Source organism: Oratosquilla oratoria, chromosome 2 (genome assembly GCF_046742065.1).
Source record: "Oratosquilla oratoria isolate Oo_2021 chromosome 2, ASM4674206v1, whole genome shotgun sequence".
NCBI lineage: Eukaryota > Metazoa > Arthropoda > Malacostraca > Stomatopoda > Squillidae > Oratosquilla > Oratosquilla oratoria.
This window is the reverse complement of record NC_134778.1, coordinates 78,212,610-78,238,073: the sequence shown is the minus strand read 5'-3', so window position 1 is coordinate 78,238,073 and position 25,464 is coordinate 78,212,610. Positions and strand designations below refer to the sequence as shown.

The 25,464-nt window shown below is 39.2% G+C and overlaps 1 protein-coding gene across 5 annotated transcripts; it reads left to right on the top strand.

Annotated features, from left to right (window-relative positions):
• LOC143040426 (1-acyl-sn-glycerol-3-phosphate acyltransferase epsilon-like) lies at positions 1-22,588 on the top strand. 5 transcript variants are annotated; one of them, XM_076211517.1, is made up of 8 exons: positions 7-148; positions 3,708-3,722; positions 12,265-12,521; positions 12,696-12,898; positions 12,994-13,092; positions 16,085-16,238; positions 20,519-20,642; positions 21,690-22,588. In XM_076211517.1, exons 1-8 carry the CDS (start codon positions 81-83, stop codon positions 21,922-21,924), a joined length of 1,155 nt encoding a protein of 384 aa, XP_076067632.1. In that variant the 5' UTR covers positions 7-80; the 3' UTR covers positions 21,925-22,588. The 5 variants fall into 5 exon arrangements, with proteins under 5 accessions (XP_076067635.1, XP_076067632.1, XP_076067642.1 ...); XM_076211523.1 differs by lacking the exon at positions 7-148 and adding an exon at positions 370-491; XM_076211520.1 differs by lacking the exon at positions 3,708-3,722 and having other exon boundaries at positions 1-148.
• Positions 22,589-25,464: the final 2,876 nt, after the last annotated feature.

Here is a 25,464-nt window from a genome sequence, read left to right as displayed (position 1 = left end):
CGACACATGCGATTGTTGCCTTCTATATCTTTCTTCCGTTTTAGTCCTTTTCACTGGCTATTTACACCGTGAAGACGGGTATGGATACTATAGGAAGTTTGCTACATCGCCTGCACGTTACATGGAACAGAGTTTTGGAATTCATCAGGTAAGATACACATTTCTGGGTATAGGTAAACAGGGTGGTTTAGGTTGTCCAATTTCGGGCACAGTGCAACGGTATTCTATTAGATAAATAACATTCGCCGTGTTCTGTTCAAATATCATTTACAATAGATGTTTCTATTTTTTTAAGATGTTGAAGATTCGTTTAATTCTGGCAAATGAAAGCCTGATTTTTGCAGCATGGGTTGAAGCCAAACTGGGCGCAAAGAGAGGCGCTCTTGTCTGCCAATCAGAGTGAGCAGACGACAACAAGCGCCCACTCTGATGGCGGGCTTGCAATACATGTGAACTCGCCTAATCAAAATGGGAATTGTCGGTGGATGCAGGTAAAACGAATGTCAGAATTGAACAGTCCATTTAATCAGTGAAGATCCCGTCTTAAAGTAGACATAATCTCAGAATGTAGAATAGTAGTAAAGTTGAACTCTAAAATTTAACCTTTCAAACTAGGTTGAAGTGTAAATTAAAGTTTTGATTGAAGTAGAATTTTAACTTGTTTACAGTGGTTATGTAACATATGTAACTAAGTGGATGGTTGACATGAACCACATAAGGAAGAAAATAATTTATTCTTTAGTATTACGAGCACTTCATATGAAACAGTAATTTAGATATTGTAAAATGGAAGGAAACATGAGAAAAGCCATTTTTCAAAATAAAACGAGTAAATTAAAGTTAGAGAATATATATTAGCAAGAAAAGTCAAGCAATCAAAGAAATAGATTATTATGGTAGGATAATTTTTTTCCTTAGTGTTAGATAACTTCATAACTAAGGTCCAATTTGCCAAACCTAACTCTTCCACCCTGCCCTAACCATCCCTAATCCCTGGCAGAGGCACAAGACCTGTGCCCAATCATGTCAATGTACCTAAGACAGGAGCCATGACCCTAGATATCCGCACCTAGCCATAGCGTTTTGATTAGTTGAACCTGAGACACCACTACCAAGTAATACTGTCGAATCTTCAAACCTCGGCACCAATTCTGCTTCGTAAAATGTAGACTACGGTCCCTCCTGTGTTAATCACTTTCCACGTTAGGTGACACTACAAGGTTTTTCATTGCTTTGTTGGGCATGCAGGTTAGAATTGTGGGGAGTGAGTCTGGTTTGTGTACATAAAGAAGATGAGTACCATATTATATTTTTAATTTATAGGTTCTTTAAATCGAGATATTGATTCTTTATATACTATATTCATAGAAAAATGCATCTACCAAGTGTACACAAGGATAAAACTAGCCGTGTAGGTATGAGTTTTAAGTTTTTGTAGGTTCAGTGTAACCCTGGAGAAATTACATAACGTGGGTATGTATTTGAATTTTTAAAACTGCATGTGCCAAGTATTCTGTAACAAAAAAAAAGAAAAATCTGAAAGTATTCTTGGAACGTGAATATTGATGTGATGCTCATGCTCTTCGTAAAGTATTCACTATACTCTTTGCTCTTCCTCTTGGTAACATTGAATTTGTTACAACTGAGAAGCCTCAGGGGAAGAATTCAAACAAAAACTGGAGAGGAATAATACTCCTTGACAAGTCATGTGTGAAAAAAATAAAGATATAACCAAAGTTTAGCTACCTAGCACTTTGTACAGAGTGTAAGGATGTATCATGCATGAGTTTTTCCATGTCATACATCAAACACTCTTTCAGTGTTCAATGCTAGAAAAAGTGTAATTGATTACTGCAGTAAGTAGATAATTTCTCTATTATTAATTTTCTGCAAATCAAATCCCCAAGAAATGTGTATTTATACAAAAAAAATTGAGACTTGTGTAATGGTTACGTAAATGTTCTTTGCTTGATTATGATGTTTAACAGTGGTGTTCAGGTTTAAGTATTTGTCAAGATTAATTGTATATACAGTTTTTAAGTTTCTCAATTGTATTGTTAAATTATCTTGCTCAGTGATAATTTATATGTACAAACATGCTCACCTACAACAAACATACAGGACCCAAGGTGCTTCATGTACTGCTAGTAAAGATTGATATTGCTTATGGCACATATATCTTACCAGGAAATATTGTGATGAAAGTTTACAAAACACGTTTGGGGGAGAGGAGCAACAGCCAAGCAATGATAACACCATTGGAGATGTCATATCTTATCATGAAAATGATAAAGGTAGAGGAAGTATGGGGGATTTAAAGGAAGTGCAGAATCTCGTTCTTACACACACACATGATGATTGGAAGATAAGGATATAGAACAACTTGGATCCATAAATAAACTTAAAGCTAGGTGTGATGAATTGGAAAGTAGGAAACAGGACCCAGTGAGCATTGGTTCTCTCCTGAATACTACAATTAGGAAATTAAGGGTATAAACCAAGTTGGAACCATACATAAACTTGAAACTAGGTATGATAAATTGTGGGGTAGGAGATAGGACGTAATGAGTGTTACTCTATTCCTCAGTACTACAATTAGGTTTACACATATGCACACGTACATTATAACACAAGCCACCAAGCAAGAATTCAAGGTAAAGTTTAAAGAGAGAGGACCCCTTGAGCATTGCTCCAATCCTGTACACTACAACGAAGTAAATACACTCCCTCATGCACACTTTTTTTGGTATGTTTCCTCAGAATAGTGGTTTTGTGTGAATTACTTCTTAATTAGATGTAAATAATTGCAATTTTCATAGTAAAGTAGGTAACATACAACCTGACTACTTTGTGAAACTTTGTTTTTGCTTTATTTTTATGCTAAATTTTTCCCCAAGAAATGCCTGAGTATTATTGACATTTGCAATTATTAGATTCAATACAGATATTGTGTATGACTTAGTTGTACTGCTAACTATTGATTAGAACTTTATCTCTATTTAGAAGGGAAGGACTTTGAAGATTATTTTGTTCCTTGATGTATTAGATAAAAAGTCTTATCCTTAAGAAGGTATCACATATTTTGATTTATTCTCACTCATGCTATTATGTGTATTTTCAAATATTTTGCATGATATTAATTTGATTATACATGTTTCTACTAGTTTCAAAGTATATGAGGCCCCGCATGGAGAAGTGTCCCATGCGACACAATGGCCGGTTTTGAGTTACACACATATAACACTATTTTGCGCCGGCCGAGCGAGCGTGAGGTTTTACCACTTTGTTTTAGGAGCGTTTTGACCATATTACATGTCACGTTTTGTCCTTTCCGACATGCTCGGATTGAAGTAGAAAGGCCAAATTAGTGTTATATGTGCGTAACTCAAAACCGGCCATTGTGTCGCATGGGACACTTCTCCATGCGGGGCCTCATATGTCAAAATATAAGTTTTCAATTTTCAGAAATGTGATTATTCTCCAGCAGTTCACATATTAGACTGATTAAAAAAAAAAACATATACACTACCATGGCATTCTGCAAGTTGTTTGTGATCATGTAGCAGAATTGGTAGAGATATTTCCGTTTACATTTGAACGTAATGAAATGTTGAATTTTGACATTTGTTGGGGGTGGGGAAGGCATGTACCTAAAAGTGATGTATTTAAAAGCAGCCAAGTTAATTATTTGGTTATCCTTTCTGCAGAGGGACCAATAGCAGGTACTTGCCAGTGGTGGTGTTGCAAGATGGACAGCACAGAGTATCATCTCATTGCTGCTAATCTTCAAAGCCCATCATCAGGAGGTCCAGCCCTGATACTTGATCTCTAGATGGTCCAAGATCTCTCTGTTTTGAATATTTTCCTCCACCTTCACATAAGGAGAGTTGACAACTGGCAACAGCACCACTCTTCCCACTTTGTGTTAGATAGAACCACATTAGCATAACACAGGCAACAGTCAAAATGTGTTTATTCCCAGAGAGATATGTGGCTGCAGGTTTCCGATCAGTGAAACTCAGGGAAAAATTAAAATCCTCCTGTATGTTTATGCTATGCTGTTCTATTCTGCTATACACCAAGCCATGACAAAGCCTGAAAGGACATTCTCATCTGCTTCATAGTTTATTTTAGATATTTGAGGAAAGGGGATTCCATATAGTAAAGCAGTGGGAATAAATCATCTGGCTGTTGGGCCATGCAGTGAAAGTGCTATGCCTTGCTGCATTGTATTTGACCAAAGCAATGTGGCAGGAGACAGGCCCTTCATCACTGAGGTGCTGAGATGGGAAGGATGGCTGAATAGGTTTTATGATGTGGGTGGGTGCTTTGATTTGGCCATCCCCCTGACAAAGGGGAGAGCATTTGGTATACTTGTACATATGTATATACCAAACATTATTGTTATTATCCGAAAAGTGGATGGATGGCCATGGACAGAGGGAGGTCTGTAAAACATGCCACTATGTTGAACGGGTTTATAAGCATGCTGCACATCTCATTTTTGAGTTGCCTGAATAGTAGTTACACTCAAATGATACCGATATTGACTGCATTTACTTGTAATTCTTGTTATCCTGGGCTTGGACTGACCAAGAGTTTACTTTGTGGTTTATAGTTTACAGGATAGAATTACTCCAAGGATCCCATCTCGTACTATTGTTTGTTTAGGATGGTATCAGGCTTTAATGCATAAGAGCTCATTGTGACCAATTTATTTGAGACCACCTGGAAATTCTTGTATAAGGATAAGTATTTGAATTAAGTCCCAGGACAAACAAGATTTGCAATTTGTTTAGGTGACACTCCTGCACTAAAATAGAATCAGCTTAGTAATAGACATCAGTTACCCTAGATGCAACCATGACATGAGTTATGAGCACGTAATCCACCATCACACAATATCCTTTATTGATGGAACTTGTGGGCTAAACCAGTGACAGGGTCTGGATTCCAGGAGGCTGCAGATACCTAGACTGTAGGTCTCCTGCATGAGAAAATCAGGGCGATTGATTGATTGATACGAGTAATACAATAAAAATCATAAGATTAAGTGGTAAAACTAATTGTTGTGTATGTGATGATATAATTAAGAAAAAGAAAATGTTGTATAATATGACTCCATTCAACAGAGAACACTGATAGTTACTTGATAGTGATATTCCTGCAAGATGGATAGCATTGAGAAGTCTCCCTGAATTTTTTTTACTGGTTTGGCAATGGCATAAGTGGGACAACTTACTTTTTTTTCTAATCAGAATAACTAAAGAATGAAATGGAGATCAAAAAGGGATCATGAATCAGACTACCATCTATCCATGGTCATCTCTGCTGAAAATTAGCAGGGTTCCTACTTGTTTGGAAAACCTGGAAATGTTGTCTACCTTTTCCCAGTCAGTAAAAAGTTGTGGAATTTGTATTAAAAAAGAATTGGGTAAAAGTTGGGGACTGAAAAATTCTCAAAAAGAATTGCACATCTGAAAGTATCTGGGACCAGAGTGCAACATGATTAAAATTACTAAGGTGCTACCAAGAAGTAGGTTAAATTATTTGTCCCGGCAAAATGAAAATTCATGAGAATTTTTAATGAGGGAGTAGGAACCGTGATTAACGTTTTATATTAGTCAAAGAAAACTACATAGTGTGCCTCTGTTGTGACAAAAAGTCATAAGGCACTGGTAATATGAACCTTAAAAGTGTTGAAATTCAAACTTTTCAGATTGAGTTTTTGGTGTGGTAGAAGGAGCCCCCCCCCCCTCTGTTTCCCTCGTATCCTAACTCCTCATAGATGAAGGGTCTCCCTGTATCTTACCATTGCCTGGATCTGAAGTAATGCAGCAAGATGTGGCACAACCACTGCATGGTTACTTCACTTACATGGCAACCCCCCCCCCCTCCCATCCCCTTGTGGAAAATAGAGAAGATGGGTAGAAATCCCTTGGCTGAATAAAAATATTATCCATACATAATCATCCTCCACTCCTACCCCATGCCTTCTCCCTTCCCTGCTCAACAAACATATCTCTTGCTCAAAGCCCCTTTCACACCAGCCATCCAACTCATCCTCAGTCATCCTCTCGTGTTCATTCCAACCACCTCTGCTAATCTTTCTTCACCCATTCTTTCTGTATATTCAAACCATCCCAATAATCTTTCATCAGCCCTATCTGCCAGCTCCCTTTCTGCCCCCTTCTCTCCCCACCTCTTCATTTCTCATGCTGTCCAACCTTGTAACCCCTACCGTACTTCAGGCACTTCATCTCAAACACGTTTAAATGTCTCCTTTCTGCCTCTCATAGGCATACTCCTTCATATAATCTTGTTTTTGTATCCATTTCAAGATGCCTGTTTCTCATGACACTTTTCAATCTCTGAAGACATTTACATGGCTCTCACAATCTAAATTTTACCTCCACCCCCACTCCTCCATTTCCTGCCACATGCAACCCCAAATACTTAAAACTATCCACTTCCTCCAGCCTGTTTCCTTTAAGATTTGCTTCCAACTTGCTGTCATCCTTTCCCCTTGTATATCACATCACCTTACTTTCACCCACGTTTACCTTCAACTTTCACCTATTGTTTACCTTCCCATACTCCATCACCAAATGCCTGAATTCCTCCTCTGACCTTGCCACAAGTGCAGTGTTGTCCACAAATAACAACTGGCTCACCTTCCACTTCTCTCCACAATCTTTAACCATCTCCAATCCTGTTCCCATCACCCTTGAACTTACCTCCTGTACCACTCCATCCATGTACACATTGAACAACCATGGTGATATGACACAGTCCTGGTGCAGTCTCACCTTTATCTCGAACCACTCACTCTCTCTCCATTTGCAAGCTTTACTACTCTCATAAAAACTCCCAACTGCCCATAACAGCTTTCCTCCAGTCCTTTGTATCTGCAATACCTCCCACTGTGCCTTCCAGTTTACTTTGTCATAAGCATTTTCTAAATCCATAAAACCACCCCAATTTTTTTTTCTTGACAAAGCCTTCTCACAAATCTGCCTAACCCCAAAAATTTGATCTATGTATCCTCTGCCATCCCTATACCCACACTGCTCCTTACCAATTACTCCATCTGTTCTCCCCCTAATCCTCTCAAGTAAAACCCTCCCATGCCTTTCCAACTAGCATCTCGCCAACAAACATTTCATAACATCACAAAAATAGAGGTAACTTGAAATGTAAAATGACAGTAGCACTGCTCTTGAAGATCGCTTTTATGGATTTGGATTTATTTATTTAATTTTGTTTTGTTTATTTTATTTCTATTGATTGATTGATTTATTTATTTATTATTATTTTTTTCTGCTCCTGCCTTGCAGTATTGTCACCACCAAATTGTAGAACAGTCTTCAGAAGGAAGAAAAATTAGAAAACTTATTGCTTTCATTTGTATTTTTCTAGGAAAACTTTATTCTGGCAAAGTGTACATGCATCTTGCCAGAAGGTTCAGAAACAAGATCCAGAGATTTGGCTACCTCTGTAGTTTCTCACCTTAGATGTAGAGGTTTGGAAATCCATGTAGTAGGTGAAATTTTGCTGTGTGAAATTAATTATTCATTGCACTTTTCAGTGCATGAATATATAAAGCTAACATATAATTTAAAGGGATATGCTTCCTCACTTGTATTGTATAGGGATGTGGATGTGAAATTAGTTCCCTAAACATCTTTTCTTTGTAAGTTGTATTGAATTGCAGATTATCATTACAACAGAGCAAGGACAGAAGTATCTTAACATGTGCCATCTCTTAGGGAAAGTCAAATGGTGCAGTTTTGCTAATTTTGATCATATTGCTAGTGTGGTGTGCATGTATGTGTTACAAGTTAATACAAATACTGGAACAGTTTTGGTATGCATGACCATATAATGTATACAGTCAACCTTCCACATTCATGATTTTCATATTCCTAAGCTTCAAATATTCTGAAATTATGAAGTTGGATTCTTTATTTACCACAAAATTGATGCTCGCTGGCTGAGCGGGTTAGGACATCACTACTTTATAAGGAGGTTGAGGTGACAGCAGTTCAAGCACTACCCCTAGCGAGTTGGACCGAGGGCATGGTTCATTAAATTCCATGCTACAAAGTCATCTGTAAGACACTGTCCTAATCTTCTGATAGGAAGAATTTTGCATTGTTAACCCCTTGAGTACCGGATGTGTGTTTTGTGACACCTGTGTGTCACGGCTGAGTGCACCTGCCAGGAACTGAGCGTGCTCCCCATGACACGCACGTGTCACAGTTATAAGCTGTGTGTATTGAGGGCTCTCAAGGCCTCGGTTTCTGGGTTATTTCTACCCACGTGGTGGCAAGTGTCTGTGTTTACAAACATAAGGCTCCAGCCATTTGTGGGACGGTTTGAAACCTTTGTTTACATAAGGTCGACGGGTCGGTAACGAAGGGGTTAAACTGAATCATCACCACAAAATGTGGGGAAAGGTGCACAAGGAGCAGCTGCATTCTTACCAGATTCGTACCCAAACTCCCAGCAACCCACCTGCCACTCCCTCAGTAATTATCCACCCTGCAATTACAATTGGTACATGTTTCTCATTTCTATCACTCCCTCTTATATTTACAGCACAGTGCTATTTTCTGTTGAACACTACTGTGCTTTGATAGATGAGTTTTTATTGAATTTATTTTACTTTTGTCTTTTAATATATATATATTTTTTCTTTTACCCGTTTTAGTAATTTCAATTGTATATACATTATTTTTGCTATATGACAAAAATGTACTGGCAGTATGAATTGGTCACTATTTTTCCAATATATATTTAAGAAATGAAGGTGGTGTATCTTCAAACAATATAAAATGGGGTATGAATATAGTGTCTTAGTTGGTATAACTTCACCCTCATTTGCATGAATACAAGTGTCTTTGTGCCCTACTGTTAGGGTGTTAAACATAGGATTACACAACCTAGCAAGCAGGTATAGCATACATAAAGCCATATCAGAAAAAAACAGAATGTGAAAAGGACTTTGGAGTGTTAGTGAGTTGTGACCTTAAATCCATGAAATACTGCATTTATGCCAGGAGTAGTATTTATTGCTAGGACAATTACAAACAAAAGTGCAGATGTAGTTATTAAACTGTCAGGCAATAGTGAGACTCATCATTGACTTTAGGGTACAATTTCGGTCTCCATCCTTTAGAATGGATAATTCACTAGAATCCGTACAGAGGAGAATGAACAAAATGATACAAGGACTTGCAAATTTACTAGGCAGGCTTAGGTACCTTAACTTATACGCTGGAAAGACAAAAGAGTGCGGGATGATCTAATAGAGGTATTCAAACAAGTCAAAGGCTTTAATAAGGGTATGCAGGCAAGGTCATCATATTAAGACAGGAGGGCAGGACTTGTAGTGACGGGTTTGAATTGGATGAATTTAGATTTACAAAGGAAATGGGCAACAACTGGTTTATCAAAAGAGTGGTTAATAAGTGGAATAGACTTAGTAACCATGTAGCGAGTGCTGAAACTTGTTTTAAGAGTAAATTAAATTAATTTATGGATAAGGATGATAGGTGGTAATGGACATGGAACTGCCTAGTGTAGACTTTCTTATGGTCTCTTGTCTCCATTCTTAAATTCTACTGAATACGTGCATTACAATGTATGCGTTGTTCGTGCAGATTTGTTATTAAACCCCAACATGTATGTTCATACATATACCAAGGGATTTTTTCCCCCCCTAACAAGAGAGGTAGGTCAAAGGCATAAATCCACTCCCACCCATTTCATCCCCACATACCACTCCCATTCACCATACCTCCCTCCCTTCCTCCCTCCCTTCCTCCCTCTTTTCTTGGCTCTTCCTGGGTGATGGGTCATCCCTGCATCTTGCCCACTGCCCTTGGTCAGAAACAATGCAGCAAGTCACAGCATATACACAGTAAGGGCACTTCATTTAATTGCACCCCCCCCCCCCCATCCCCTCATGCAGAAAAAGAGAAGATGGAGAGAAATCCTTTTGGACTGCATCAAAATATTCACACATACTATCTCATCCCCATCCCCCACCCACTCTCTCCCATGCATCACAACATCATCCATACACAACGATCCTCCACTCAATCCTATCTTCTGTCTTCTCCCTTCTTCAGGAGACATCACCTCTCTCCTAATGCCTCCTTTTACCCCATCCATCCATCTCATCCTTGCAAACATGTATTGTACTTTACATTATTTCATGATGACTTTATGTATTTTAGGATGCAGTGCAGTATTATAGGATGATTTATAGGTTGTGAAAATACAGTAGAACCTCTGTTCTTGACCCAATTTGTTCTAGAAAACTGTTCAAGAACCAATTTGGTCAAGGCCTGAAAATATTTACTGATCTGATGGATGCAGCTTTATCAGGTTGATGTTTTTCCACAAAACTTTGAATTTTGTCCTTCAGCTCCATTTGAGTTGGTCAAGAACCAATGTTTTGGTCTACTAATGGAGCATGATGTTAACAAAGTTTTTGGTTGAGAATTGATTTGTTTGACTTGTGATGTTTGAAAACCAAGGTTCTACTGTATTTCTATTACACTGTATCGCATGTGTGGATGTATAATAGGCACACCAAACATTTCCAAATTTTCTACATTCAAGAGACTTTACCCCCTAGTCTTCTTTAATATGAAGGGCCAAAGCTCTGTTATTAATGTAATTTGATCCAAAGTAAGGGGGCATGTTTATTCTGGCTTATGTCAGACGATTTAGTTTGGCTGAGGGACAGACCAGAAAATAAGGTGTCAGCCAATTGAAACCCATTTGTTCTTATTCTGTCTCTCAGCTGAATAACTCACAAATAGTATGAACCAAAACAAAATATGTAAGTGGTACAGTATTACTGGATTGAAAAAAGTAACTTGAAACCTGTTCCATACTTTCTTCATTTGGCTGGTGGCTCCATGATAACAATTTGATTACAGTCTGTGTGTCTGGTTAAGACAGAAGCTAGCAGCAGACTGAACTCAGCTACTGGCTATGACCACCAACTGAATCTAAGTTGATAGCATCACCACAACGTATATGAACTAAAGGGTATGATTACTCACTGCCTCTACCAAGATAGTCTGCATATGGTATGTACCTGATTATATATATCTCCAATAGCTAGTTACCTCTTCAAATGATTCAGTGGTAATATAGTATACACTGAAGACAATGCATTGTATTTAATGTATTAAATATATATGTAGTTTGATTGTCATTGGGTACAGCAGTAGCATATGCATCAGGCAGCCACAAGGGTGGTCAAGTGTGTAGGTTCAAGTCTTGGAAGGTTGTCCACTCTGAGCACTGATCCCAGACCACCAGAATCCAAGTGTTTTCAAAACACCATCAGCATAGGCTTTTACAAGGGACTTTGTAACATAAAACTGAGTCATCGTTACTTTGATGGTCACAAACCTAAACTACACCACAGGTGCTAGGACCATTAAGTTTAGACTGAAAATGGACCATGCATATATAGAAGTGCTGCAGTATATGCTAATTTCCATGTGAATTATTTGGCCCAAGCTTCCAGTGTGTTCCACATCAATATAAGCACTACTTGTCCATTTCCACTGTAACTTGGTCACCAGTTTTAACAAACATTTGGTATGTCTCATCTTCATTGGTGACTGAGAGTGCCTATTGTGTTTAGTTTTGTTAGCACGGCACAACCATCAGCCAAACATAGCAAATGAAGAAAATGGAACAGAAAGCCAAAGAAGGGGGAGGAGGTTTCAGAAGTCGTATATATGTATAAAAATATTCTTTCTATTGCATATTTTCCCATGAAAGGTATTGCCTACCTATCTGTTCTTCATATGTTTACCCTGCTTCCAAAACCAGATAGTGGAGGAGGATGTAATTATTTATCTTACCTATCATTGGAAAAAGAAAAGGGGGGGTGGATGGGGGTATTTCTCACATCTTAACATTAGAGAATACCTATTCCATTTGTTTCTTTATTCTTTTGCCTCACTCTCCCTTGTCCTTATTCTCATCTTCCTTATCCCCTTCATCCTCATCTTTTTCATTCCCACCCACTTTATTTTCATCCTTTTCATCCTCATCCCTTCTTCATTTTCGTACTCATCATCACCATCTTCGTCCATATCGTCATCCTTGTATTTGTTCTCTTCTTCAAATTGAATTTAATTGAGCTTAATTAATGTGAACTTATACTGTTCCTTTTTATATTATGAATAAACGATCTACGAGAAATTTAAAACTTTTTTCTTATTGCAGGTATGCCTTTGGCTCCGTATTTCTTTTGGGAGTGTCACCAGAATACTTGGCCATTTGGCTAGGATGGCGGGGGATGTCCCTATTCCTTCCCTCGTGGATGTATCAGTGGGGAGATGACAAGCTGTATTCTTTATATCAGCGTCTAGTTGTCTTCTTCTTTGAACACTGCACAGGCTTAGAAGTAATCATGTATGGAGATGTTGATGCACTAAAGAAGAGAGAGAGTGTTTTATACCTAAGTAATCATCAATCAACAGGTAATGTTTTGATGGGAACTATTTCTTTGTTTTCACTGACCTTCAGCCATTGCCTTTTTCTTGTTAAGAAATTTGAGTCTTTGGAAATATTAGAATTTATTATAATTAGAAAGAAGTATGGCCATACACATTTGTTAATAAAGTTGATTTTCATCTTGCTGTTCATATTTGCAGTGGACTGGCTGATAGCAGATATGGTGGCCCTTCGTGCAGGCTCCTTAGGTCACCTGAGATATGTTATGAAAGATACTTTACAACTTATACCCCTCTATGGCCATTATTTTTATCAACATGGGTGTATATATGTCAAGCGAGGAAAATTCAATGCACACAAAATGGTCAATGCATTAGATTACCTCAAGAATGAAAAAATACCTGTGAGTAAAGTAGTTGTCTCTAATGGTAAACAATGGTAATTTTTGTGATGTTTTTTATAAGTTTACCAACACAAATATTTTATTAAACATTTCAGACCTGGCTCATCATTTTCCCAGAGGGCACAAGATATTATCCATCTAATCCTAAGGTTATTGAAAAATCAGAAAAGTTTGCTAAAGACAATAATTTACAGGTAAGTCAATTGCAAATGACAGTTTTGATGTACAGTGCTATGGAAAGTAAAATGTTGAGTATCTTTGTAATTCAGTGGCAAGGAGTATAATCCCGACATCATGTGTGCTCTCTCACTGTTTTGGTCTCTCCCTCACTTTTCTCTCTCTTTCTTGATCTCTCTCTCCCTCTCCTCTCTGTGCATAGAGCATTGAAAGGATGAGAGGTACCAAGAAAACAACAGAAATTTCATTAATTGATCGGCTAGTTAATTATTACCTTGAGTTTCACATGTAGAAAACCTGCAGCCCAATAATAGTCCTTCAACAGACTCTGGGAAGAAACTTTAGACTGTTGTCTGTTAGGTAGTGCAAGATTGTTTCTGTGTCACCAGCAGAAAGTGGTCGGGGGAGGAGACCAGTCGCCAGTTGTTAATCCTTCATGTGTGATAGTGTAAGAAATACATTTGAAGTTGAGAGAGATTGGGCACAGTCCAGAAAGTGAGTGTCAGCCCCACTAGGTAGCAGCACCTGTTGAAGGTGGTGGGGTTGATGGGTTTTGAAAATGGGTAGGTTTGCTTTCCATGTTGCAGGACCACCATATGCAAGTACACATCGTTGGTCCTAGGGCTATAGGAAAAGACGAGATACAAAGAGCATTGAAAGATGAAAGTGGGAGTGTTTGATGAAGGGAGGAGTTATAGTAAAATGGTGAGTTGCGTAATATGTGCCTAAAGGGCGTGGGGGAGAGTTTCAGTGGACATGATGTATAGATCCATTCCATGAGGGGAAAGGGTATAAATATGAATGTAGTAGCTGTAGAGGGATCAGTTTGTTAAGTGTAATCGGAAAGGTACATGAGAGGGTGCTAATTAAGAAAGTTAGAAGGGGAACAGTGAGCAATGTGGCTTATGAAAGGAGGTTGCAGAGATCAAATTTTCATTGACATACAAGAAGTTTTTGGCAATAGGTAAGGATATCATTTGGGCTTTTATGGAATGTGTTGCAGGTTTATAGGATAGGTTTAAGTCTATTAAAGGCAGTCAAAAGTTTTTATGTAAGTAGTAGAATGTGTGTGAAGGTTGGAAATTAAGAGGGAGTGGCTTAAAATGAAGGTAGGGCTGTCCCAGGGTTGTGTGATGAATCCATGGTTATTCAGCAAATATGGATGGGGGGTGGTAATCAAAAAATTTAATTGTAACCTAGGGTTTCCTTAATTGTTAAATCTGCATCCTTACAGTAACTGACTGCAGTCCATGGGCCCTCTTTCTGGGGAAAAAAAAAATTGGACTGCTCTCTGTGTTATATTAGTGCAGGACTGTTTTCATGTTATTTACTGAAAGTGGTATGAGGAAGTTGTCCATTATCAGCTTCCCATATGTGAAAAATTGCAAGAAATACACTTGAGGTTGATATAGGTCTTGGGCCCATTTTAGAGACTTTGTGTTAACCCTTCAGAGCTGTGCCTTCTAGTGGAGGTAAAGGGGTTGATAGGTTTCTAAAATGGACTGGTGAGGGAGGCAAATATGAGTGATAGGCAGGCATTTGAGTTGTAAGACTAGAGGGAAGTGGAAGGTGAGCTATTTGTTGTGTGAGGATGACACTGCACTTGTAGAAGAATCAGAAGATAGAATGAAGCAGTTAGTGAAGTTTAGGAGGATTTGTGAGAGGCTGAAAGTTAATATGGAAATATGAGATGAGGAAGCATAGTAGGAGTGAGTGTGGTGGTGGGTTACAGGTGAATTTCAAGGACTAGATTCTGGAGGATGGAGAGCTTCATGTGTGGGGTTACTTCTAGCAGGGAATGGAGAAATTGAGATAGAGAATTATAGAGTAAGGGAAGCAACTAAATATGTGAGAGAATGAAAAGTGTGCAAGATGTAGGTATTTGGTAATGAAGGCTGCCTGAGGGAGTATTAATGTAAACGGCACTGAATGAGCAGACTTGAATTTGAAGGAGGCAGAAAGGAAGAACCTAGACATGTTTGAGAAGTGTTCAAGAAGTTTGGTGGTGATTACAATGATGGGTATATTTAGAAATGTGGGGATGAGATAGGAAGTGAGTGGTGGAAAGGGAACTGGGAACTGATAGAAAGGGTTGTTCAAAGAATGCTGTGATTGCATAGGTATATGGAAAGGATTGTAAAAAGACTCAGAATGTGGAGAGCATGATTGGATAGAGGGAACTTGAAGGGAAGACCTAGAAAATGGTGAAGGACGGGGTGATGGGAGCATTGGATGCAAGAGAAATGTCTATCAAGAGAAAGAAGTCAAAAAGTAGGTATGAAAGGTTGTAAATTGATGAGGAAGCTATGTGGGGTTGAAAGGACTTCATGTTTTGTAAAAGTGCTTGTTGTAGTAAGTTTCACTTGATGGAAAATCTGCATTCCCACATTAGCTGGCAACAGCACTTGGGCCCTTCCATTAATCTCTGTGATGAAATGTTGAATTATTATCTGTTGTATTTGTGTGGGACTTTTTTTGTCACAGGAGGAGAGTAGCAGTTTCCTTTTGTCAGTTCTTTGTGTTGAAATGTGGAGAAAATACAGTCAAAGTTGGTAGTGATCTTGGGCGTGGTCTCAAGACAGAAATATAGCTTTTCAAGGCTCCACATCCAGGTAGGTGTGAGGGGTATTGACAGGTTTGAAGATGGGTGGCAAGGAGATGGTTCTCTCTTATGTCCATTTTGTAGCACCACCACTTGCAAGTACTTGGTGTTGGTCCCCACAACCATGTCTTCAAGTCTAACAAGTACCTATAGCTTCCACATAACCAGAAGGTCTAAGGACATAGGACAAATGGGACAACCTTAATTGCAGCATAGTGCCTACTGTCATGAGCTTCTTGCCTTTGTACATTGAATGTAATGTATATTGGCATCAATTGAATGTGCCATGGTTTTATGTTCAACATTAAAGATGAAATTTATTCTCCCCCCCCCTTTTGTATCTGTATATCTTGTGGAAGCTACCTGTGTTATAATAACTTAAGATACATCTCTCTTTGAATTCCCAGGTGCTGCAGCATCACCTTGTGCCTAAAGTGAAGGGGACCTGGTTAGCAGTTGAAAGTCTTCACAAGAAGTTTGATGCCTTGTATGATATTTCCGTCTTCTATGAGGGTTCAGTTGATAGTTCAGGTGTTCGTAGAAATGCTCCTCAGCTTGTAGGTATGAAAAATTCTGCATGCATATGAATACTGAATTGTCATTTCTTGTTTACACTTAATGTTCCTTGTAGTGAATAATTTATAGATGGTAAAACGTGTATGTAAATATAAGATATGCATTTGCCCACATTTACATCAGTGCATCTGTTTATGTAAGTGACCATTTTATTCCATATGTATTTTTGAAGGTTCATTAGTAAAATTCATACATGTACCAAAAGGTTCTTTCCTTTTATAAGAGAAGTGGCTGAATCCAAGCATAAACCCATCCTACTCCTAACCCATACCCATTCAAAAACCCATTTGTTGTCCATTTCGTCTTAGATCCTTGTGGATGAAGTGTCCATATCATCCATTACACTGCTCAGTGCAGAGACAATGCAGCAAGACAGTGCATGTCCACAGCAGGGCCCAACAGCCAGAGCTGGTTTACCCACACTGCATCACTCCCCTGTCATCCACTTTAAGAAATTTGTAGTGAATACAAAATAACGTTCCTTCTGGCTGTTGTATCCTAATCCATTTACAACCATTCTCCATTTACTCCTGTCTGTCCTTGTATCCTTGTAACTTCCACCATACTTCTTAAACATGTTTAGGCACTTCTTTTCTGCCATCTTCAAATTCCAAGTCAACTCAATCCAGCACTGTGGGCACAATTACTCATTGCCATCCCCATCATAGTACTTTTTGTTCACCCTAGACATTTACATTTTTCACATACACTATAATTTACCTCCACCTCCAGTTCTCTATTCCCTGCTTCATTAATAAAATGTTTTGCCCATGTTCTCTATTCCCTGCTTCATCAATAAAATGTTTCACTCGTATATTATTATTGTTATTATTATTATATATATATATATATATATATATATATACACATATATATATATACCAAGGCTTTTTCCCCCTTCCAAGGGAGGTAGCCAAAAAGGGAAAGGCATAAAAACACTCCCACCCATTTCATCCCCAAACACACTCCACACCCCTCCCACCCTTCCTCCCATCTGAGCACCTCCTGGATGACGGGTCATCCCTGCACCCCGCCCACCGCCCTGGGTCAGAAGCAGTGTTGCAAGACACAGTACATCCACAGCAAGGCCGCTTCATTTAATCGGCGACCCCCCCTCTCCGTCCCCCTTTGCATATACGGAGAGAGGACGGGGAGAAATCCCTTCGGGCTGCGTCAAAATTTACTCACACATACTACCCCACCCCCCACCCCCCCGCCCATTTCTCCTCATGCAGTCACAACATCATCCATATACAACCATTCTCCACTCACCTCTGTCTTCCGTCCTCTCCCTTCCTTCCTCACAACATATATATATATACACATATATATACTTCAATGGCTTTTTCCCTTTTACAATGGAGGTAAACAAAAAACAAAGGCATAAAATCCACTCCCACCCATTCCATCCCCACATACTCCACTCCTTTTCACCCCCCACCTTCCCTCTTATCATGGCTCCTCCTGGATGAGAGGTCATCCCTGCATCTCGCCCACTGCCCTGGATCAGAAGCAATGTAGCAAGACAGTGCATCCACAGCAAACCTGCTTCATTTAATTGGTGACACCCCCCCCCCTCCATCCCCTCATGCAGAAAAAGAGAAGACAGAGAAATCCCTTTGGGCTGCATCAAAAATATTCAAACATACACCCTCCCCCCCATCCCCCACACACTCCCTTCTATGCATCTCAACATCATACATATGCAACTATTCTACACTCCTATCTTCTCTCTTCCCTCCTCAACAGGCATTCCCCTCTTTCCCAATGCCCCTTTTACCCCACCCATCCATCTCATCCTTGGTCACCCCCTCATGTTCACTCCTTCTACCTCTGCCTTCCACACCTCTTACTAATCTTTCTTCAATCATTCTTTCCATGTGTCCAAACTGTCCCAATACTCTTTCATCAACTCTCTCCCCAACTATCTTTCCAACCCCACTCTCCTCCTCACCTCATTTCTCACTCTATTCAGCTTAGTAAACCCTACCATACTTCTCAAGCATTTCATCTCAAACACATTCAAACTCCTCTCTTCCTGTCTTATGTTCCATGTCTTTCCCTCCTACAGTGCTATTGGCTCAATCACCCCATACAGTCTCTTAGTATCCATTCACAAATGCCTATTTCTCATTACACATTTTAAACCCCCAAGAGATTTACTTGCTTCTCTCAATCTACATTCTACCTCCATCCCTCCCTTTCCTGCCACATTTGCACCCAAGTATCCAAAGCTATCCTTTTCCTCCAGTCTCTCTCCCATAATACTCACTTCCAATTTGCTGCCACATTCTCCCCTTGTACATCTCATCACCTTACTTTTACCCACATTTATCTTCAACTTCCTTCTTTCATACACTTTCCCAAACTGTCACTAACCTTAATCCCTCATCTGATCCTGCCACAAGCGCAGTGTCATCAGCAAACAATAACAGGCTTATCTCTAATTTTTCTCAATTTTCTTTAACCATCTTCGATTCCAAGCCCATTACCTTTATGTTTACAATTCACACCACCCCATACATGTATAGATTGAACAGCCAAGGCAGCATAACACATCCCAGATAAAGTCCCACCTTTACCTCGAACCACTCATTCTCTCCATTTCTAATTCTAGCACAGGCTCTACTACTCGTAAAACCTCTTGACTGCTCTTAACAGCTTTCCTCCTATCCCATATATCTGCTATACCTTCTACAGTGCCTTCCTGTCCACCTTGTTATAAACCTTTTCCAAATCCATAAAGGCCCAAAAAACATCCTTACCTTTTCCTTAAGTTTTCTCACATATGTCTAGCCACAAAAATATTATCCAGGCAACCCCGACCTGTCCTAAACCCACATTGTTCCCCACCAATTACTCCCTCTGTTCCTCTCCCAATCCTCTCAATCAAAACCCTCCCATAAGCCCTACCAACTTCACTCAACAAGCTAATCCCTCTGAAACTACTACTCACACTTGTCCCCTTTCCCCTTGTAAAGTGGAACTATACAGGAACTCCTCCAATCCTCCAGCACTCTACCGTCTTTTAGTCAAACATTAAACAACCTCACCAGCCAGTCCGCCATCACTGTACCTCCCTTTTTAGACACACTGCATGACACCCATCAACCCAGGTACCTTACGTGCTCTCATCATTTTAATAACCGTTTTCATCTTTCCTTATTTCTCCTGCATTTTCCTCATTCATCACCGTCATTTTCTTAGTGCTTCCCACTGCAACTACCTTTCCCTTCCTATCCTCCTTCACATTTAGCAACTCCCTAAAATACTCTGCCCATCTTCCTCCTACTACTGTCTCTTCCATTATCATCTCTCCATCTGCTACTTTTAGCTATTCTTCTTTACTAGATGTTTTGGAAAGAAATTAAGAAAGGAAGAGGAGGCGAATCAAGTAGAGAAGAAAAGATAGAAGGTGCAGATGGAGAGGTGATTTTGGCCACCTCCCTTGTAAGGAGCCTTTGGTATATGTATGTATTTTTATTATTATTTTTTCTCCAATTTCTAAAGAATGGATGGATGGATGGATGGGGGTGAAAAGGGGCCTTGAGTAAAGGGGAATTGTCTATTTAGCATAGAAGGGAGAGGGCAAATGGTAGGTGTGACTGGAGAGTGGTTGTGAATGGATGATAAGGTGATGTGACCTGAAGGGATTTCGCATTTTTGTCTTTCATTTGTAAGTGGATGACTAGAAAGGGGGGTTGCCATGTAATGAAGTGGTGGGAGTAAACCAGCTTTGGCTATTGGACGCTGCTGTGGAGGTGCTGTCTTGCTGCATTGCTTGTGACCCAGACAGTAGACGGGAGTCAGGAATGGCTTTTCATCCATAAAGAGCTAAGATAAAAAGTGAAAATGAATGGGTGTGGGACGGGTGAAGGGTAAGTGCATACCTTGACTGGCCACTTCCCATGTGAGGAAGAAAGGGTCTTTTGGTATATGTATCCCTTAGAATAATGAGGTTTATGACCATTCTCTGGGAAAGCTTGATGTATAATTTTCCCCCTTAAGAAAAAGAAAAAAAAAAAGAGAGAGGGGGGGGGGCAGTTTCAGTTTTTATTTGATTTTATTTTATTTTATATATATATATATATATATATTTCCCCCCCCCCCTCAAAAACCATTTTTAATTCAATGTTCATAACTTCCTCCCCCTTCTATCTTTTTCTTCTGTATGCAAAGACACTTGAAATTATGTCATGCCATGTTTGTGCTCTATGAACTTGGTTTTAACATTATTCATTTATTATTACCTGTTTCTATTTTAGAGTTCCTGGTTGGACGGTGTAGAAAGGTGCACATCCATGTAAGGCGTATCCCCATGTCAGAAGTACCAACAGAGGAAGAAAAGTTAAAACTCTGGCTTCATGAGCTCTTTGTCCAGAAAGACCAGTAAGAATGATTTTCCTTGTATTCCTAAGAAAGTAAATTGAAGTAATGTGAAAGTAAATTGCTCAAAATACAAATTTAAATTTAGATTTGAATGCACTTCATAAACTCTGAACACTGATTTCTTAGTTTTAGCACCTCTTATTGGGAGAGGGTGGTGGGTGATTAGCACACCCACTCCACATCCACAAAGTCCATAATGAATTACTACAAACCAGTCTGCTTATAAGCTCATAAAGATGCATATCCTTAGTTGAGCACAGTGTAGTCTCCTTATATGAGTTAAAGTTGAACCAAGGGCTAGTTCATTAAATTCCATGCTACAAAGTCCTCTGTGAAGGGCACCTTCCAAGCCTTCTGATAGGGTGGAGTTTGTGACGTTAACTTAAAAATATTCCAAACCTCGCATAAAATGTGAAGAAATTGGAAAATATACAAATTAGATAGCAAATACAGTCTGCTTGTGGTTCGTTTGAATTTCAGCTGATTATGTGAATTTTGTTTTCTTCAATTCAGAAAAATGCCATTGTTCTATGTGTTCGTATGGCAAATTATCTTTTATAGAGAAACCCCATTGAATTTGAAGTTTCCTTGCACATAGGATGTAAATCTTGTTTAAGTGCATAGTCTTAAGTTTGGTGCACCTTATGAAGAGCCCAAGTTGTTGAAGCGATTTGGTGATTGGTGCAATTTGTTAATGTTACTTGGTAGATCAACTATGTATTTTCTCTAGTGGATGAGTGGAAGAGGGGGGGGGAGTTGGCCATGTAATGAAGCATAGAGGTTAAACCAGCTTTAGCTAGCAGGCTTTGCTGTGGTGTCTTGATGCATTGCTTCACACCTGAGCAGTGGGTGAGGGACAATGATGACCCTTCACCCACAAGGAGCAAAGATAGGTTCTTTGTGGGTGGTTATGGAATAGGTGGAAGGTAGGTGCATGCCTTGGCTCAATACCTCCCATATAAGGGGGAAGAAGCCATTTGATGTATTGATAGACAAATAGATGATTTGCAGATTTGTATTAATGTTATGATATTTTCTCTACCGCAGACTTGCCAGTGACTTCTTTGATCCAGACGTCACAGTACGAAACTCTGTACAAAAGAGCCATGGTGGGCGGCCGAATCACTTGAGCTTGTGGTCTACACTATCCTCTTTCTTGTTTTTCACTATGATCACTGTTCCATTTGCAACAACCAAAATTGGAAGACGGCTTTATGCCCAGCTGTTGCTTTATGGAACACTTGGGTCATATGGTTGGCTTGCAATACGAGCAGTCTGTTAAGGATATTGATATGATAATCTTACATAACCTCTCCTGTATGAGGAGTGGAAGGTCAGTTGTGTGATGCATAAGCTCTTTTATGTTTCGTCAAGGTATATCTGCTCAAATGCTCATCCCAGTGTAATGTTGAGGATGGCTTGAATTTATACACATTATTTTTTTTTTCCTTTTTGTACCATACCTTAGAACATTGCTAGCACAGCTTAAGCTTCCATACCAAGAGTTGTTTGGATAAGGAACTTGTACTATGTTGAACATGGTTAATCATATATATATATGTATAAAATTTTAAACATGATTTATCATACATTTATAGTATGTCAATTGGTTGTAATGAGAGCTGGGGGTGATTCAGGGTTAGTCAAATTTTAGTGAGCACCTGTGTGTAGTAAGCCAGATGTTCCAGTAGCACATCAGATTGTTAGTGATCTATAGCTCAAATGTAGGATTACCATGCATTTATGGGTTAGAATTAGATACTTTTATATAATACAATTAGAGGTGTCTCAGAATTACTGTTACATAAACTGTATATATATAAAATTATTATTAATTTTTTTTATTTTTTTTTATTTTATTTTTTTATTTGTTTTAGATTCAGGCCTATATTCTGCTAAAGAAAATGGAGTATAGATGGATGGAAAAGAAAATACTGCTAAAAAGATTGAAGTTTTTATTATCTTCCTTTTTGTCACAACACCTGTCCATTTCCAAGAGATCCTCTTGAATGGGATTGACTAAGTTTTGTGCAATCAGTATTTCAGGGACTTTGGTAAAAGCTGTTGGCCAGGCTTTCACAGCATTATTTTTGTGATTGGAGACTGACATCCACTCAAAAAAAAAAAATGCTGATTACAGATGAGAGTAAAAGGGAAGAGATAGGTAGTATGTTTGTGAGAAGAAAGATGGATGTGTTGGCTTTGAGTGAAACTAAGCTGAAAGGGAAGGGTGAGTGTAAGTGGGAGGTTATCAGGAGTGAAGAGAGGGCGAGGGAGGGAAGGGGTGGCTATTCTATTAAGTGAAGAGATAGGTAAACGTGTAGTGGAGTGGAAGGAGGTTTCTTCAAGGATAATGTGGATGAAGGTGAAACTGGGAAAGGAGATGTGGGTCTTTGTAAGTGCATATGGGCCTGGCAGTGAGAAGAGTGTAGAAGAAAGGGAGGCCTTTTGGATAGATTTAAATGAGTGCATAGAGGATTTAGGGAGAAATGTCAATGTAATAGTACTGGGAGACCTTAATGCTAGGGTAGGAAATGGTCCAATTGATGGAGTGGTTGGGAAATGTGGAGTTCCAGGAAAGAATCATAGTGGAGAGTTGATGGTGGAAATGTGTCTAGAAAGAGAGTTGATGATAGCAAATACAGTGTTTCGGAAGAAAGTCAAGCATAAGTACACATGGGAGAGGGTGGTAGATAGAGCGTTGATGGATTATGTAGTGGTAAATAGGACTATGATAGGAAGAGTTAAGGATGTACATGTGCTAAGGGGAGAGGGTGGGGGAATATCAGATCATTTTTTGGTGGAAGATAAGTTGAGAGTGGAGGATAGATGGAGAAAGAGGAAAGGGACAAAAGGTAGGGAGGTGCTTAGAGTGAACTCGTTAAAGGAGAAGGAGTACAAGAAGCTGAAGGAGTGAAGGATATAGTAGAGGTAGGTGTGGAGGAATGGGGATGGTTCAAGTAGGGAGTCACAAAGTGTGCAAGGATGGTGTGTGGAACAAGGACAGGAGGAAATAGAAGGAAGGGTAGTGAATGGTGGGATGAGGAAACAAAGAAGGTTGTAGAAGAGAAGAAGCGAGCTTTCACAGATTGGTTACAAAATAGGACGAGGGAGTCATATGAGAGGTACAAAGAAAAGAGAAGTAAAGCAAAAGGTAAAAGAGGCAGAGAGGAGAGCAGATGTGAAGTGGGGTAAGAGTATGACAAATTTTTGAAAGTAATAAAAAGATGTTTTGGAAAGAAATCAAGAGATGAAGAGGAGGTGAATCAAGTAGAGAAGAAAAGGTAAAAGGTACAGATGGAGAGATGATACAGGAAGAGAAGGCAGTAAGGGGAAGATGAACAGAATATTTTAGGGAGTTGCTAAATGTGAAGGAGGATAGGGAGGGAAAGATAGTTGCAGTGGAAAATTCTAAGAAAATGACCGTGATGAGTGAGGAAAATGGAGGAGAAATAAGGAAGGATGAAGTGAAGGCAGTTGTTAAGATGATGAAAGCAGCACCTGGTCTGGATGGATGCCATGCAGAATGTCTAAAAAAAGGAGGTACAGTGATGGACTCGCTGGTGAGGTTATTTAATGTTTGCTGGAGAGGGTAGAGTGCTGGAGGAGTGCCTGTAAAGTTCCACTTTACAAGGGAAAAGGGGACAAGTAGTAGTAGTTTCAGAGGGATTAGCTTGTTAAGTGTAGTTGGGAAGGCTTATGGGAGGATCTTGATTGAGAGGAACAGAGGGAGTAATTGGTGAGGAACAGTGTGGATTTAGGACGGGTCGAGGTTGTGTAGATCGGATCTTTGTGGTAAGACAAATATGTGAGAAAGCTATAGGAAAGGGGAAGGATGTTTTTTGGGCTTTTATGGATCTGGAAAAGGCTTATGATAGGGTAGACAGAAAGGCACTGTGGGAGGTTATGCAGATATATGGGATAGGAGGAAAGCTTCTAGGAGCTGTCAAGAGTTTTTATGAGAGTAGTAGAGCTTGTGTCATGATTAGAAATGGAGAGAGTGAGTGGTTCGAGGTAAAGGTGGGACTTCGTCAAGGATGCGTTATGTCGCCCTGGCTGTTCAACTTATACATGGATGAGGTAGTGCGAGAGGTAAATGCAAGGGTAGTGGGTCAGGGATTGGAGATGGTTAAAGAAAATGGAGAAAAGTGGGAGGTGAGCCAGCTGTTGTTTGCGGACGACACTGTGCTTGTGGCAGGATCAGAGGAGGGACTGAGAAAGTTGGTGACAGAGTTTGGGAAAGTATGTGATAGAAGAAAATTAAAGATAAATGTGGGTTAAAAGTAAGGTGATGAGATGTACAGAAAATTAAAGATAAATGTGGGTTAAAAGTAAGGTGATAAGATGTACAAGGGGTGAAAGTGGCAGTAGACTGGAAGTGAGCATTAAGGGAGAGCGACTGGAGGAAGTGGATAAAGGATTACAAAGGCGGAGCATGCCGACAGGAGACCTTTTGATCCATATCTAGGTCGGATGCGAAAAAAAAATCATATTAATAATAAAGTAATAAATAAAAACTATGATAATGTAAATAACAAATAAAATACATAAATAAATGCATAGGTATAGTTAAATACTAAACAAACAGGTAAATAGTAAATAATAATAAATTGACATATAACTAATAATAAATGAAAATTAGACAGACAAATGATAACAAAACAAAAACAAATAATATAAGATAAATTATAATCATTACAGCATCTTACTTAGGTATTTATCTAAATGATTCTTAAAGCTTCGAACTGAACTACATTGCACTACCTGTGCAGGAAATTTATTCCATTCATAAACTACACGGTTGGCAAAGTTGTTTCTACCT

What these genes read in the sequence shown, in the direction of transcription:
- LOC143040426 (XM_076211517.1), top strand. Translation starts at nt 81, where the DNA reads ATGGATACTATAGGAAGTTTGCTACATCGCCTGCACGTTACATGGAAC. An exon ending in AAGTAATCATCAATCAACAG is followed by an intron (nt 12,522 to 12,695) that starts GTAATGTTTTGA and finishes TCATATTTGCAG; the next exon opens with TGGACTGGCTGATAGCAGAT. An exon ending in CTAAAGACAATAATTTACAG is followed by an intron (nt 13,093 to 16,084) that starts GTAAGTCAATTG and finishes TTGAATTCCCAG; the next exon opens with GTGCTGCAGCATCACCTTGT.